A 17,641-nucleotide genomic window follows, 5' to 3' on the forward strand; every position below is an offset into this window, starting at 1 on the left:
AGATCTAACCTGATCATTGTCGATTTGAAACAACTGGATCTCAATTTGATTAAAAGAAATATTGACTGCACAGCCCTATCTGATATTATGGGTTTTAAAGGTAGTTGGATTTAAATAAAATATTACATGGAGCTATAAAATGCCTTAGTTTCAATGAATGCATAAAGAACAAGGCATGTTTCAGCTCAAAACAATGGCTAAAAATGTCGTTTCTAAGCTGCATTTTGGGTGATTTTTTGAGCAAAATGATCAGAATACGTCCGGTGAAGGTAAATTGTCTTTAAAAACGCAGAGGAGCTGGTGGATTACCACTCTCTGACACGCATCAGTGGAGGTAAATGTGCATTGCAGCCCACAGCGTTAACATCAGCATGGAGGGCGAAAAAAAAAAGAAAAAAAAGGAACTACTGTACTGCACTTTCAATTTCCATTATTACCACTAGATGCCACCCAAGGACTGCGCTCCAAATCATCTCTGTAACCATGGCAAAGAACATGGTCAAACGACAGCGCTGTGCAAAACATGAATCGATGTTAAAGGAGACGTATTACGCAAAATCGACTAAATGTTTTTTCAGCTTGTGCACCTCCTGGATGTTGTCATGGCGCTACAAGACAAATAAATTATGATTGTTTGATTTTAGGAGCATGTACCCACTCCAAGTTGCAGAGAACGTTTGAGTCTCCTACAATCAAGATACACATGCTCTGTACTTGTTTTATTGATTTCCTTAAATGGTGATACATACATCCCTTATTTTATTTGTCTATCAGCTCTTTTGCAGCCTATTAAACATATGTATTACAGGAGATACTTAACGACTGCGGTATCGACCCGTTTAAGTGCACCTCTACTGTAACGTGACGTCTTATTGCATCGCGCGCCGTGTCCTCCTTCTTCCTGTGTCCACACCGAGTGTCAGTGAAGCAGGGGGGGGCGTTCAAGCTCATCCCTCGCACAGCAGAGATTTATGGGTAAAAACCAGTGACTGTAACGGGAGGGAGAGCAAGGGGGCTCGCCTGCCTTCCTTGTGGGGGATTGAGTCGCCGAGCCGGCCCTTATCCGGGGAGCTTGATGCTAGTCTCCGGGTGATGCGTCCTCGCTCTCCCGCCGCGCTAACCATATGGCCCAGTGTGAACCCACGCTCGCGTCGCGGGACGGGGGCGAGCGCAAATGCGTTGCGACGTAAGTGTCCGACCGACGGTAAAAATAGCCTGTCCTAGCTTTCATTATTGAGAGAGCGAGATGGGGGGGAGAAAAGGAGGAGAACGCCCACGCTCGCAAAGACACTGCTGTTTGCACCTGGACCTGACTGTGAAGGGGCTCACACTCTGGCGCCACCTGCTGGTTTTTCCGATGGAGCGGAAACAAAGATGAGAAGGGAAGGGGGGGGGAATATGGGAGTGAGGGAGAAGAGGTAATTACGATTGCATCAGCCTCCTCCTGTGATGCTGTGTTAAAGAGCCACTAAGCACCAGTCATTTGAATACGAGAGCTAAACAGAGCCATCCCTGCTATCAACACAAAGCAATGGAGTGGTAATAATATTTGCAAAGAAATACGACTCGAAAAAAGGCACGATAACAAGAACGGAGGCTCGGCAATTTGACATTAATGATGCCGTGAGCGAGCAAGTGTCAATGAGAACAATGGAAATGGAATGAATTGAACGCGAGCCCAATACAAAGCTTCTTAAAGGTGCACTATGTAACTTTTTCTGGCTGCTCGTCTCAGAGATGCTATTGGTTTACCCGAAATGGACAAGTGACGCAAAAAGCAATGTTGACTTTCTTTATTGTTGTTCTAGAGAATGAATAAAACAGGAAGAGGAACAAAAACAAGTGGTGTTTAAAGGAACCATGTAATAATGCATAAAATAATAAAGTAAAATGTGTTTTGACAATATACATGGACTGCTGCAAAGAGTTAAGACGGTAAATAGCAGGCACAGCACCTTTAAAGGACAAACATTATGCATTATTTCTATTGTTATTTGCCTTTAAACATGCTCTTGAGTACCTTTAATTTGACATATCAAGTTTTAGGTTCATAAAAACAAAACTACATCTGATCCTTGCAGTTTCCATTGGGACTTAATGAGTTTTAGCACCATCTATTGGCTGCAGAGGGAATTACAATAGGCTTGTACTGATCGTGATTAGAGGGGAAAAATTCAAAGATTCTCAAAGCCACGTAACGAATCGAAAACAGAGATTCAGAACAGAGTTGTTTTTGACGCTCGGAGGGGAGAGGACTTTCTAACCAGGATTCATCAAACTAGCGTGAATGAAGCTAAACGCTACCCCGGGTATGTTTATGATGTGGGAACAATAGTAGAACATGATTAAAAGCTCAAAAAAAGGAAATTTTGCATAATATGTGTCCTTTAAGTACTGAAAACGCACCAAAAGGAACTCAGCCTTAACCAAAAACAGAAAAAGAAAGCATTTTAAGATAAGATAAGATAAGATAATCCTTTATTGTCCCACATGGGGAAATTTCATTGATGCAACGCAGGTAGATACAGAGGTAGATACAGAGGAAAAGAACAGATCACTTATAGGAAGTTTGAAAAACACTCTCAGTTATCATTTTTGCACCTTTCAAACTAATATGACTTCATCTATTCACAAAAAAACATCAGCTAAACAACAAGGACAAAGTAAACATGACCTTATTACAATCCCATAACTCATAATACAATCCAGTGCACAATACAAATAGTGGCTGAGCACATGAACAGTCAAACAACAGCACACAAAGAGCCGCACATCACAGGGTGCGTCTATTAGCTTCTGCCTGCCAAATGAAGACATCACAGACCGAGGCTACGACCCACTTTGTGCCCAGACAAAACATGGCTTGGTTTCACTGCGGCTCAGACCCTTTTGTATTATTTAAAAGGCTTTTTTCTTCTTTTTTTTTTTTTTTTACAGTCGAGTTGAGATTTTTGAAGCGCTCAAATTGACCGCTTCATTGTAGCAATAAAACATCTGAGCGGCTCCGCGGGTTTATGGCGGTTCTATTACAGCCCAGTGCCTTTAATGTCTCCCTGTGTTTTTACTCTATCTGGTGTGACCTTTGACCTCTGAGCTAGTGGTGGTAGAACGGTTTAAGTTGGTATTCGCTGCATTTGCAATGTGTTGGTATAGCTATGTTTCCACATTCCGAAATTAGCTTCAGCTGTTATGCGCATTAATCAAAATGTTTATATAAATTAAGGGTTCTAAATGCAAACTTTGGCGTTTCCACCTCCCATTACTTACACAATACTTCAAAATGCGAATTTAAAACGGAATTTAGAACGGAATATTCCAGGCGAAGCAATAACATCTCTGAGCAGATGGCGTCTCCTCCTCCAGAAAACCTTTTAAACTACTTTTTTATCTGTTTAAAAAGACAAACTCAATATGAAATTAAAGTAATTTGTGACATTTCTTTCAAGATTGTGTAAAATAAAGCAAGCATTGTTAGTTTCATGTTTTCCGACATGTAAATTGTACTTCCTATATGCGGAAAAGTATGAATTGTAGCACAATTATTAGCGAAATGTTGCTAACAGAAAACAGCCAACTAAACTTGCTGCTTCATGTATTTAATGTGTTTTAATGTAATCTGAATATTAATCCTTAGTGACGAAGAAAAGCTTGCTCTTCTTTTTGCTCCATTTCATTCATTCTTTGTGTAACTGTATGTCGCTGATAATGTATTTTATCGATTTGTTTGATTAAATTACCTGAATGAATTACATGAAATTAATTAAATAATCGCTGTGTTATTGCTTCTACATACCACAATGTTATTTAATTGCCGTATTTTCCGGACTATTTGACGTCACAAAGGCGCCGGTCCAGCTGGCAGCCCGGTGCAACGCTCCGCTCTTTTTTCACACTTATGTGCTTTATCTTTTGTATTTTGTAAATATTTTTTCTACTTTAGTTGTACGATCGGGACACGCGCTGGAATCGCTTAATTCAACTTGTTTCGACTTTGTTCGGCTGGATTATTGAGTGTTTTTCGTTGTGTCGTGATGTGCGCTAGCTCTGAGCTAGCCCCCCCGGCCCCACCGCGCTCCTCGGCCACAGCCGCCGTATGGATCGGCGCCGGTCCGTTTATACAAAGGAGGAACTCATGAAACTGCGGAAAACCATCGTCTTACCCGGAGATCGTCACGTTATCCCGGCGGACATCCTAATTTTTCCCCTCCATCCCTTGTTGGGAAATGGGAGGTTTTGTCTATAGGAGTTTTTGTTTATAAGAGTTCTTCTATTGAGAGTGTTTTTTAAACTTCCTATATTCTGTGATCTGTCTTTTCCTCTGTATCTACTGCGTTGTATCAATGAAATTTCCCCATGTGTGGACAATAAAGGATTATCTTATCTTATAAGTCAAAAAATGCATAATAGAGAAGAAAGAAATGTATATAAGTCGCACTTGTGTATGAAATGCGGTTTCAAGTGTGAAAATAACATATAACATCACATATAAGTCGCTCCGGAGTATAAGTATATAAGTATAAATATAAGTACAAGTCGCACCCCGGCCAAAACTATGAAAAAAGGTGCGACTTATAGTCCGGAAAATACGGTATACCTGGAGGGAAAAAATAGACAGAATGTGCCAACTTTTACCAACATTTCTGACACCACGCTCGCCGTTTTATGACACTGAAGCGCCTGACGAGAGCCACTAGACATGTATACAAAACACGCTCCGGGAGGTTAGCATGCAGCGCTAGTTTAGCCTTTATTGTTGGCTCCACTCATCGCTGCGTCGCGTCTCTATCCAGTGTTGATCCCTATGGAGAGAGCCTTGTCAGCGCTACGAGCCCCCCAGCCTGTCTCCCCTTCTATCTGTGTGTGTGTGTGTGTGTGTGTGTGTGTGTGTGTGTTTGTGTGTGTGTGTGTTTCTGTGTGTGCGTTTCTGCCTCCAAATGCTAATAGCAGCCGGCGCTAACACTGCGGCATTGAATTATTCATGACACGGAGAGAGGGTCACACGGCATAATGAGGAGTTTACTCTGGTTTTTCTGGACGAGATTGCGTGACGCGGCCGATCTGCATTTACCCTCCGAGAAGAGAGTGAGAAAATGCAGAGGAGAAAAATAGGCCGACCGTGGGGAGGGAGCGGTCTAATTGCTGGGAGCAAATAACCTCTACTGCCTTTACGGGACTGAAAAGAGCAAACAATTAATTACAAAAGGGACGGATGGAGATGCAAAGAGGGCTGATAATAGGCGAGTATAGGCGGCTGAGCCAAAACATTACGACCACCTGCCTAATAGTCCAGAATAGCCCTTTTTATGTTGATGCGCTGCAATCATTGACTAATTATTATTAATTACTTGTTATTTCTCCACATAGACTTTCCCCAAAAATAAAAAATGATAAAAAATACATTTGAAAGGTTGCTATGTGGTAACTAATGACCACAAGACCTAAATCAGTTTTTAAAATGGTATCAATCGCAAAGCTACTATAACATTTAGCCACATTTTTTGTTTTGACTGTGTTTTTTGGACTGAAAACCACAACATTATGTATATAAGATACTAGAGCTGGCCCACAGCATATTGAATGAGCTATATTGTGATAAATATTCTTATTATTACTACGTTATATGATGGATGAAATTTGAAATATTGTGCTGCTAAAAGCTCTAATAATGAAAAAGATCAAACTTGAGGAGAGGAAGCAGAACTTATAAGCTATAACTTAAATAGCCTTTCTCTTTTATAATGTGATAAATAATTTAGGCCACATCACCCTGCCCTATTAGATACCAGTGCCTTTAAAGTCTTAATATTTCATGTATTCGTAACGTCTATGGGGGAAATGAATGGTACATTTACTTCACAATCTCGATGGGCTTTTGACAGTTGAGCTTCATTTCAAAGTCTTTCCTTTTCTTCACACAATCGATTAACAAGTGTTCTCACCCAAAATACTCGCTTCACCCATGTTCCTTCACTGAAAACCACAACAAAACACAAATCCTTACATCCACTGGTCATATTGTTGTGGCTAGTCGATGTAAATGAGCCATTTCCGACGTGTAACGGACACTTGAAAGATCAGGAAACATCATATCTGTACATTCAAGGCCCAGAGGCAAAGGACTAAACCAGTTGTAGTCAGTTTAAAGCTTGCATAATGTGTCTCTTGAAGAAGGAGGCGGGATTTAATTTTGTTCACATGATGTCGCCTTTTGAGGAGCATCAAACAGACGGGCAATGTCACCCCCTGGTGGGACAAAACGACACTGCACTGAAAAGGAAACGTGCACAATGAAGGAAACATGACACTAATATAATAATCGTCACACAAGCATGAAAGGAAGGACGGAAGTGCACAGAATAATTGGGATGAATTGATTATTTAAAGGGCGGACAAATCCTTTCAAGATTAGAGTATGCAGAGTCAAAAACCTTACGATCAAAACACATTTTAAGCTTGTTTTATATCATATCATATTATAATCAAGCTTTGTTCATGCACATTTGGTTATCTTAATCAACTATGCATTGATTTGTCATAATAATCTGTAGTTGCAGCCCTGAAGGATGTTTGGTGTTGGTTTCAGTAAATGTAAGTATTTAAGAGCGTAATGGAAGCTGTCACATTTAAACTGCATTCACACTTGATTTCAATGGCGCAATAATAAAAAATGCTCTATTGCTCTAACGTGCTTTCTTTAAGTTACTATGTGGTAAGTATTTGTGGTAAAGCTCAAGGTCAGATGTTGTCCTGTTAATATATTTCAACGTGTTTTAGTATTGATTAGTGTATGATTTTCGATACTTCTGACAACCAGCGTGCTATATGTAACTGTGGACTAAACCCAGAACTAAACCTGAACTAGACCAGGACTAAACCTGGACTAGACCAGGACTAGACCAGGACTAAACCTGGACTAGACCAGGACTAAACCAGGACTAGACCAGGACTAAACCTGGACTAGACCAGGACTAGACCAGGACTAAACCTGGACTAGACCAGGACTAAACCAGGACTAGACCAGGACTAAACCAGGACTAAACCTGGACTGGACCAGGACTAGACCAGGACTAAACCTGGACTAGACCAGGACTAAACTAGGACTAGACCAGGACTAAACCTGGACTAGACCAGGACTAAACCAGGACTCTAGACCAGGACTAAACCTGGACTAGACCAGGACTAAACCTGGACTAAACCAGGACTAAACCTGGACTAGACCAGGACTAGACCAGGACTAAACCAGGACTAGACCAGGACTAAACCAGGACTAGACCAGGACTAAACCAGGACTAGAACAGGACTAAACCTGGACTAGAACAGGACTAAACCAGGACTAGACCAGGACTAATCCTAGACTAGACCAGGACTAATCCTGGACTAGACCAGGACTAAACCTGGACTAGACCAGGACTAAACCAGGACTCAACCAGGACTAAACCAGGACTAGACCAGGACTAAACCAGGACTAGACCAGGGCTAAACCTGGACTAGACCAGGACTAAACCAGGACTAGACCAGGACTAAACCAGGACTAGACCAAGACTAAACCAGGACTAGAACGGCATCAAACCAAGTCTACATCAGGACTAAACCGAGCCCAAACCATGACCAAACCAGGACAAGAGTGAACGCACATCTTGAGGTTCATTTGGCTGTCTGATTATTTATTAACAGATTATTTTATCAGACCAGATTTTACTCGCAGTCTTCTTTAGAGTGACACATCTTGACATCTGATTTACATAGAATAGAGTTAGGGTTAGTATCCCGGGTGTGCGAGAGTAAAAAGGCCCCCTCGTCCCAGTTCATGACCGAGTACGTGGTCGAGATATGACAAAACAAACACAAAAGAATCTCTTGAAACATATTCAGAGATTGGCATAAGTGATATCAATCCTACAGACGCCTGGTACGTGTAACAACTAAATAACTAAACAACATTTCTGTATAACTTTATGTGCGCTTGTCAATTGCCTAATTACAAGTCGCTTTTGACTCTCGTAAACATCCTCCTTCTTTCTCCACCAAACTAAAACTGTCAAATGCAGACAATAAATTATGCAGCAACACGGACCTAAAATAGACTCGACTGCCATTCAACTCTGATAGTGTTTAAAGTACCAGCGCATTAACTGATAAAAGTCAAGCGTGCTGCCAACAGTCAATAAAGTGAATAGCTTTGACTCCAGTGAACTCTGATATAACGCACATCGGGCAAGGTTATGATAAGGCCCAGTTATTATATATAAAACTATTCGGGTCATAAAAGCAATCATAGAAAAGACAGGGTTTAATAAAAAGCATAAATAAAGACACTCTTTACAACGAAATGTCGTACAGTTACATTGAGCAGTGCATCTTTGTGTTTCTACAACGGAAAAACATTATCCAGATGACCACCTTCAATTGTTTCTACCACGAAGGATTAGACCAACTCGTACTCGTACTTCAAATACTCAAGCAACAATACCGTCATTTTCATGTGCAATTACTGATGTAAATAAGAGTGTTTACTTACCATTAGTGTTAGTATTATTTAGTCTTATGCTAGCTACTTTTACTTTATTTTATTATTATTTCATTATTATTTCATTTCATTTCATTTTTTATTTTATTCTATTTTATTATTATTTTATTTTATTTTTAATATTTATCTTTTTATTGTATTTTATTTATTTTCCTCCATTCTCTATGAGAGGAGTTTTGTTGATAAGAGTTTTTTTGTTTTGTTTATGAGAGTTCTTCTATTAAGAGTGTTTTTTTTAAACTTCCTATAAGTTATCTGTCCTTTCCCCTGTATCTACTGCGTTGTAACACCGGAATTTCCCCATGTGTGGACAATAAAGAAATATCTTAACAATTTAGAATATTACAACTGAATATACTTTGAGTGAAAAATAACACTGAAGACTGAAGAATTCGTGCTACAACTGACAAAAAAAAATCATGTACACACTTGTCTAAATGAACCAACACATGCATGCTGCAATAACATTTACATTTTAAACACATTCATAAAAATATTTACATATTGAGTAATAAATATGTGTAATTTATGGAAATGTCCAGCTTGATAGATGGATAAATAGATAGATATTCCTAAATTAGTCAAAATAAACGGTACACACTTAAAATATTGAACCTAAATTGCTATTGTTTCTCTTTAATTTATAGAATGATTAGTAAATATAGTTTGTATCTATGTATTGAGGACTAATTCTCATTTACAAGACCAAATGACGGTGACGGATCGCTAAAAAGCTGAAAAGGGCACGTTCCTGGTGAAAGATCCATCACCTGCTTCTCCCGGAGACATCATTACTTTGCCTGAAATGTCACGGAATGGCATTAAACGTGTCCATCCCCACGGCGACGAGCAGGTGACGCCGACGGGGCCGAGTTGCGGGTCGGCTCCGTGGAGAGGTGACCCGGTTTACAGTAAGAATGCACGTTTGTCAGGATATTTTTCATGAATAAAAACAGAAAAAATGCAATAATAGCGCAGTATATTAGGTCATCGCTTATGTAAACCTCTGACTCATAATGCCTGCGTGTGCGTTCAACCAAAGAACACGAGGTCTTAGATAGGTCAAATTCTCCCTGCAGTTCGAGCCGTCGCCACACGAGGGCGGCGGTGTACCCGACGGCGTACAGATGTGAAGGTTATCCAGCCGCTCTCCCACAACCGAGGGGAACAGGAAGCGGTGAGAGCAGCGGTTTCCTGTTATTACCTCCTCTGACTGTTATGAAACCCACCGCGAGTACACGACACTGCAGTATATGACCACAGTAAGGTATATGACGAGACCCGCCATAAAATGTATGTAACTCTGAGGCGCTTGTGCTTTTTTCAGATTTAAACAAACATGAACATAAGCCTTACCACAATAAAACTCGTAATTTTTTCATTTTTGTCCCACTGTTCCATTGCATTGTGGTAGAATGGGTCTAATGTTTAAGGAGAATAGATGAGAATAGATGTAAAAATACAAAATGAATTACATTTTTCCACATTTAAAAAGAACCTAGAACTGAAAATAAACGAGCAAAATATTATTAGGATCAAACCAAGGCTGAAGTAACTTTCTGGTAAACTTACAATTATTCCCAGTCCAATTCTAATAACACATTAAGACGTAAAACAAAGCAGGACTACGTTTTTAATTCAAACTGACCAATGTTGTACTGAAATCTCATGCTGGTGTGACATTTGATTACATATGTATTCATCTATTTATTGGTTATTACTTCATAACTACAACACACTGCAAATGGCACAAAAAGGAATACTATCAGTACAGATTAACTCTTAAAACATAATGAGAAGAAATAAGACTTATTTGAATCCCAGTGTCAGAAGATATACCGTATTTCCCGGACTATAAGTCGCACCTTTTGTCATAGTTTTGGCCGGAGTACGACTTATACTTATATTTATACTTATATACTTATACTCCGGAGCGACTTATATGTGATATTATTTGTTATTTTCACACTTTCACAACCACATTTCATACTCCAGTGCAACTTATATATGTTTTTTTCTTCTCTATTATGTATTTATTGGCTGTTGCGACTTATAGTCCGGAAAATACAGTATATAATTATCTATATATCATGAAATATCAGTCAAAAGTAAAACTACAGGGACTAAACCAGAACTAAAACAAGGCGAAATGAATTAAAACTAAAAGAAAACCTTACATAATGTTAATAATAATTGTTTTGAGATTTTGTGCAGCCCTATTGGCAACATATTTAAAGTTACATTTATATTAACTCAGATAAAGTGTGGAGCATATCAGTGCTGTGCGAGCCGGTGTGCCGCAATGCATCGTGGGAGAATTTATGGTCCGAGCGTGTGATAATCCAGGCCTGACCTTGTCCACAATGTGACTGTTTAGTGGCCTTTTTTTCCGCACAGGAACAAGTGCTGATGAAGCCGCTCCGGACGGTCACGTGACGCGTTTCGACCAATCACAAGACGGACAAGGACAATGCACTGTCAAGTCCACAGTAAATGACACCGACGCGGACGAGACATGAAGCAGAAAAGGACTTTAGTGTTTTGTGACAATAGGATGTAACACGGCAGTGAAATGTATAATAATCTACATCCAGAGACCGACTGATGCTTCGTTATAAAACTACACAATTAATCATTTTGAATCTTGTAAATGAAACTGACTTTGAAATGTGTTATAAACATGCAAAATAAAGTCTGTAACTGTAATAACCATTTTATTCTGCACTAGGAATATAAGTAATTTGAAGTACTGTATCCATTAAAATAAATAAAATAAATAAAATAAATAAAATAAATAAAATAAATAAAATAAATAAAATAAATAAAATACAATAAAATACAATAAAATACAATAAAATACAATAAAATACAATAAAATACAATAAAATAAAAATAATAATACAAAACTGGTTAAAAGTTGTGAGTCTCCCCTGAATGGATCGTTAGAAATGTTGTTAGTTAATTAGCTATTATTGTGAAACAGACGTGAGAAAAGGATAAAATACACTCCTTTGAAAGAGTAAAAGAGCAGCTCAGGAGCAATCTCAAGAAAAGTCAACCTGCAACTGTCCAAATTTGCAAGCGACTTTCTAAAAAAGAAGCCCTGTGTGGCTATTGAGACTTTACAACGCTACAAAACTTGACAAACCTGCCCGGGAAGTTTGAGTGCTACTTGACTAACTAACTAACTAACTAAAGAATTACTAAATTATAACTATATCCCTTAAAATGCATAATACATTTACTACTGTATTGTTGGTTGTATAGTATAGGTCAAAGATGCTTTATTATACAGTTATCTGTAACTTGTAACAATGCAACTGCACCAATAAATACTTTTGTTGCTGCCATTACTACTGCAAATACAACAACAACAACAACAACAACAACAGTGTTTCCCAACCAATCAGATTGAAAAGAAAGGTGGACTTGATTAGATTTGAATATAAATGTTTTTTGTAGTGCTGTCACAATACTAAAATTTCAATGATAAAATGCTCCTTTTTATGCTTTAGACAAAAGATTGACACTTTCAACACAAAATAATAGTTCTGATAAAGCTCAAGATTATTTAAAAATGTTTCATAAAAGTCACATTTTGTTTTTTGATACTAGTTTTAGTATTTGTGATACTTTTGATAACCCTAGGTCTTTGTAGTACATTTTAAATCCATAATAACGTTTCTGTGGGATACATTTGGCACACATCATTAAAACAAGAATATACAACAGTTATAATTTGGCAATATTGTAGTTATCAGACTTATAATTACTAAGGAAACACCAGGACATGATATAGGAGTAAAGAGACAATGCCGGGAGTACTCGAGACAAAAGGGTTTAAGGGGATTATTCAGGTCGCGATATAATTGTAAGAACTAAAAAATAATAATTGTGACTATTTTAGAAGCAAAATTAAGTGGTTTTGATGATGAATTATTTTCTTATTTGGCTGTTTTTGTCACATTTATCTTATTTTGTCGTTCAATTTCATAAAGTCGGTCCCAAACTTGAGAAATAGTAACGTGTTCGATTTCCCGCAGTCTCAGTAATAAGCATGAATAATTGTTGAATTGTGACATTTTTTCTCACAATAATAACACTCAAATTTGACATGGTGACATCCCGATGAGTACCGTATTTTCTGGACTATAAGTCGCACCGGAGTATAAGTCGCACCAGCCAAAAAATGCATAATAGAGAAGAAAAAAAGCATATATAGGTCGCACTGGAGTATAAGTCGCACCAGCCAAAAAATGCATAATAGAGAAGAAAAAAAACATATATAAGTCGCACTGGAGTATGAAATGCAGTTGCAAGTGTGAAAATAACAAATAATATCACATATAAGTCACTCCGGAGGTTAAGTATATAAGTATAAGTTAAGAAAAAAGGTGCGACTTATAGTGTGGAAAATACGGTAAATGTAAAATCTTTTCACAATAATTAACACAGAAACTGATACAAATTGTGTTTATGCGAGAGTTGAGTTCCTAAGCTTCACATACTCCACAGATACTCCACAGATACTTCAAATATCACTACAACACAACTTCCACATGTTCTACCTTTGTCATTTCATATCACAGATGAACACAAACACTTTGCACCCATTTTTGATTTACGTCGACACACATTTTCAATGATCAGAGGATTCTGCCCCGGAGCAACTGCGGCGAACATGTGGCCACGGTTCGCGTGCGTCCAGTTACAACGCGGGCTCCGGCTATTTTGGGGCACGAGCTCGTTACTACTCTCGTGAATGACCCATATTTGGTTTCACTCTCCCCACGCTTCACCCAAAAACACGTGGAGCTGCTTTTTTTTGTTTTACTCACAGCGCCTTGTGCTGGTCCTCGGCGAGAATCTGATCGTTCGGCTTGAGTCCGTACCTTGACGAAATTGCAAAAATAGCAAAAAAAAACATGTCAAATTTGAGCTGGAATTTGGATTATTTTGGATTGTTAGTGTTCCTACTTGTCAAGAAAGTCTTTGTCCACAACAGCGGAAATGTCCAGAAGAGGGTTGCCCATGCCGAAGAGGGTGTTCTCACTGCACAGGCACAAAAACGCAATTGTTGTGTGTTAAAAATGTGGAACATATTGAGATGAAAATATCACAGAGAATTTGTTATCGACTCGGGAACACATAACTGCAATGAAGAATGTGATAAGAAATGGACTTGTACTGCAGGGGCCAGTACCAAACAAAGCAAATGTGGAACAAATGTGGAACAAATGTGCGCGTGTGAGTGATTTGAGAGAGGAAACGTAGGAAAGAATACAGCAAAGATCTGTTTACAACACTAGAACTCAGAATGGAACATGTTTGAGATCTTTTTTAACATCTAGTCCATTTTGTGTGATGTTTTTCCTATTTTGGATTGACACATGACACTTTATATTAGCATAAAACAGACATTTACTTAAGACAATGGGTCAGGATGTGTTTAAGAGATGTGTTTGACTTACATTTTTAAGGGATTTTTAATTAATTTCCATAATGTTCTGATTTGGCTAAAACAAGCTACATTAATGTGATTGAAAATGACAAGGAAAACAAAAACTATGCAATAAATAGTGGTCAAAATCCCAACATAGCCTGTTTGTTGTTCTGAAAAGTTAGCATTTTATAATCGAGCATTTGTTATTTGTTATTTGCATGTTGTAATGTTATTTTCTCTCTCAAACCCACACGTACAAGAGCGTCATAGCGCTGCTTTAGCTTGATAACTGTCAAATAAACACTGAATACGTTATGAAATATTGCGTTTATCCTTCATAGTCGCCGCTTCTTACCTTGCGGACGGCATATTGTCAGTAAAAGTCAGTAAAAGTCTTGCTAAAGTCGGAGCTTGAACGTCCAGTGCGGGTCCTCGCGTCGGCAGCAGCAGCGTGTTTGACTGAGCACGCTGCACTTTGGACAACACGCTCTGATTGGCGCAGAGCAGAGGGCGGGCTTTGCCGAGTTTTGATCCTCTGATTGGTCAAAAGGGAGGAAGTAACAGCTCTGATTTATAAACATGGATCTGTTATGTTTATAGAAGCCTTCGAGGGACAAAATGTGTACTGACTGAGAAGTGAAGTATAAATGCTAAATTACTGCGTTACATAAGTGGTCTTGACAAAAATGTGGAATTGTGTATTTGTTACTTTAACTAGTTCCCATTGGCTGGAAGTAGTGTTATAAGCTAGTTATCCTGAGTCAATTGCAATGAAAAACAGATTTTATTATTGCTATTTTTTTTATATTTTCTTTTTTCACACGTTTCAAAATATAAAAACACAAAAAGAGAACACAGAACATGACCAGAAAGGAAAACAATAAATTATAAAGACATGACATGACAATAAAATAAAACTAAGGCCGTCAAACTCCAAATTAAACGTCCCAACTGGTCCAAAGTCGGTCAAATTAGTCCAATTCATAGTTTAGTCCAAATGTAATCTTCTCCATTGTCCGTGTATCGGTCACATTGTTGGTCCAGTCCTTGATCGGTGTTGCAGATTGAGTGATCAAATACAATACCATAGTTATCATTCCCTTGCATAATATTTCATTGCAGTAACAATTTCACACTTCACTTCAGTCCATAATCATGTACAGCGCTCATTTAAATGACACATTTTACATGGCAAGAGTCCAAAATCTAACACACACATCTTCAGCTTGTTTTTAAATGACTGCTTATTTTTGAGTTGACAAATTTTAATAGGCGATAATTTACAGAGCTGTCACATATAACTTTAAAAAAAATGCCCTGTTAATCTTCTATAACCAACAGAATACAACATTTTAGCCTATTACATGATGTATTACATTGTGTAATAATCTGACACGATGAATTTAGCTTCTTAGAAATTATGTCAATTTGCTTTGGAATGTTCCACAGTATGGCATTAATCATATCTATCTAGTTATTATTGATTTTATTGTCACTTTGCCTGCTTGTCTCATGAACATATACAAGTTTAATGCTATAATACTGTGGAACATTCCAGAAAAAGCAATAATATATAATAATAAAAGTTACATAAGGTGTTAATATGACAGATGAGATCATTTTAAATAATAATAAATAAGATAAGATAAGATAATCCTTTATTGTCCACACATGGGGCAATTTCATTGTTGCAACGCAGGTAGATACAGAGGAAAGGACAGATAACACTCTTAATAGAATAATAAAAAACACTCTTAATATAAAAAAAAAGAAATTAATATAAGAAAATAAATAATAATAATAATAATAATAATAATAATACAGCAGGGACTAGCGACTTTTTTAGCAAGATAAACGTTACATTTGCAGATTTAATTAATTATTAAAATGACAAATATGAAGTTTTAACATGGTACAAATCAAGTGCAGCCCATTTTTGCATGTTTACATATTTTTCTGCTTCAAGATCACTGTATTCATCAAATCACGAAAGCTTTAATTCGATTTTGCCCACAGCGTTTGTCTGTTTGAGGCTGTGATTAGTTACACTGACCCTTTTGTTGCCATGACAACCCTCACAGAGGCACACGCACGGCAAACGCGGCCATCATTTGATAAACAAGGCTCTAAAAAAAAACAACCTTTATTAGATTGTCAAGCAGCAATGCAACGTTTAACTTTCTTAAACACATTTATGAGACAAAGGGACGTGAGGTTTGAGTTAAGTTACGAGTTAAAGGGCGGGGCTGCGATTGCTAAACTTTGAAGTGATCTGCTTTTACAAACGTTTATTATTATTTACCGCCATGCAAAACACACCGCACATCCAGCTAGCATGTTAGCATCACCGCACATTAGTAATAATAATAATAGCAACGCTTCTTTTTTAATGCTTTTGATCGTTAACTGTCATCAGCAAGACGCTCAGATCCAATGCGTTGCCGAATGCTAATGCTAACACACGGCTAACGCGCAAAGCATCAAAACATTGAAGACACGTGACACTTCCAGACGTTATGTATACATTATGATTTATTTACTCACGTCAAGGTCAGACTCTTTCCCGTCGACGTGTTTGATCCCGCGTCCGACATGGTTACGAATCAAAAAAATCCGCAACGATGCCTCCCGACAACCGGTGTCCACTGCCCGGGGCGAGGAGGAGGAAGGCGACGCGGGGGACGGGAGCTCGCAGCCCGGGTGAAGGAGAGGAGAGACGCGCCTGGTGCGGACGGACGGGCGGCGGGCGGGCGGGCGGACACGCGCGGGCAGACACCGGGGGGGACTGCGAAATGGTCCGGATCGTCCTCTGCAGAAATGAGCTACTGCAATTGGGGGGGATTAGATTATAAGTTGTTTTTTTATGCTTAAAATGTGTTTAAAAATCTGTAGGTTTGGTGCATTACAAGTTTTAAATAGTGATTTATTTTATTTTTTTGCGTTTAATTCCATTTGTTAAACATATGTAAAAAAATAATCACTATAATAATATGTGTGGCCTGAAATAATGGAATTTTTACCAACAGATTGGCCAAAATTGTACCTGGTAAGATTAATTGATGATTTTATACCCACTATTTACCTGTTTGCAATATTGTCAGTGACATCTTTGTTTAATTTGAGTCAATAGTTCTGTTCAGTTCTTTAATTTATGCTTAAATTATGTTGTAAAAAAGCTGTAGGTTTGGTGCACTGGAAGTTTTAAATAGTGTTGGGTTTTTTTGCGTTTAATTCCATTTGTTAAACATATGTAAGAAAATAACCACTATAATAATATGTGTGGCCTGAAAAAATGGAATTTTTACCTACAGATTGGCCAAAATTGTACCTGGTAAGATTAATTTATGATTTTATACCCACTATTTACCTGTTTGCAATATTGTCAGTGACATCTTTGTTTAATTTGAGTCAATAGTTCTGTTCAGTTCTTTAATTTATGTATTTATTTTAACAACAACAAAACTATTGCCCCCGAAACCTGAAGTTGGCAGTCTTATTGGTAAAATCCTAATAAGACAGGATGTTGCAATAAGGTGGTTTGATCATTTCTATTTGAATATATGCTAATCTGATGCCACGCCCTGTTGTGTTGAACTGGTGGTCAGTTTCTTAGTTTGTAGGAATAAACTGGCTAATTTGTGAGCACGAATAAGGTACATCGTGGGTAGAAT

General features: G+C 38.1%; 1 protein-coding gene across 2 annotated transcripts in view; it reads right to left on the reverse strand.

The window, feature by feature from the left end:
* Positions 1-16,579, reverse strand: part of LOC140368636 (adenosine kinase-like) — a 256,046-nt gene extending 239,467 nt beyond the window's left edge. The window contains exons 1-3 of one of the 2 annotated variants that reach the window (XM_072455627.1): positions 16,515-16,579; positions 13,505-13,579; positions 13,366-13,419 (exon numbers count right to left, since the gene is read on the reverse strand). In XM_072455627.1, the coding sequence (XP_072311728.1) occupies positions 13,366-13,419; positions 13,505-13,579; positions 16,515-16,564 (179 nt within the window). In that variant the 5' untranslated portion in view covers positions 16,565-16,579. Of the gene's footprint in view, positions 1-13,365; positions 13,420-13,504; positions 13,580-14,325; positions 14,355-16,514 lie in introns of those variants that run through there. The other variant, XM_072455628.1, reaches the window with a different exon arrangement.
* Positions 16,580-17,641: the final 1,062 nt, after the last annotated feature.

This window comes from Eucyclogobius newberryi, unplaced genomic scaffold (assembly GCF_026437365.1).
Source record: "Eucyclogobius newberryi isolate DKJ021-1_F unplaced genomic scaffold, fEucNew1.0.hap1 SCAF_20, whole genome shotgun sequence".
NCBI lineage: Eukaryota > Metazoa > Chordata > Actinopteri > Gobiiformes > Gobiidae > Eucyclogobius > Eucyclogobius newberryi.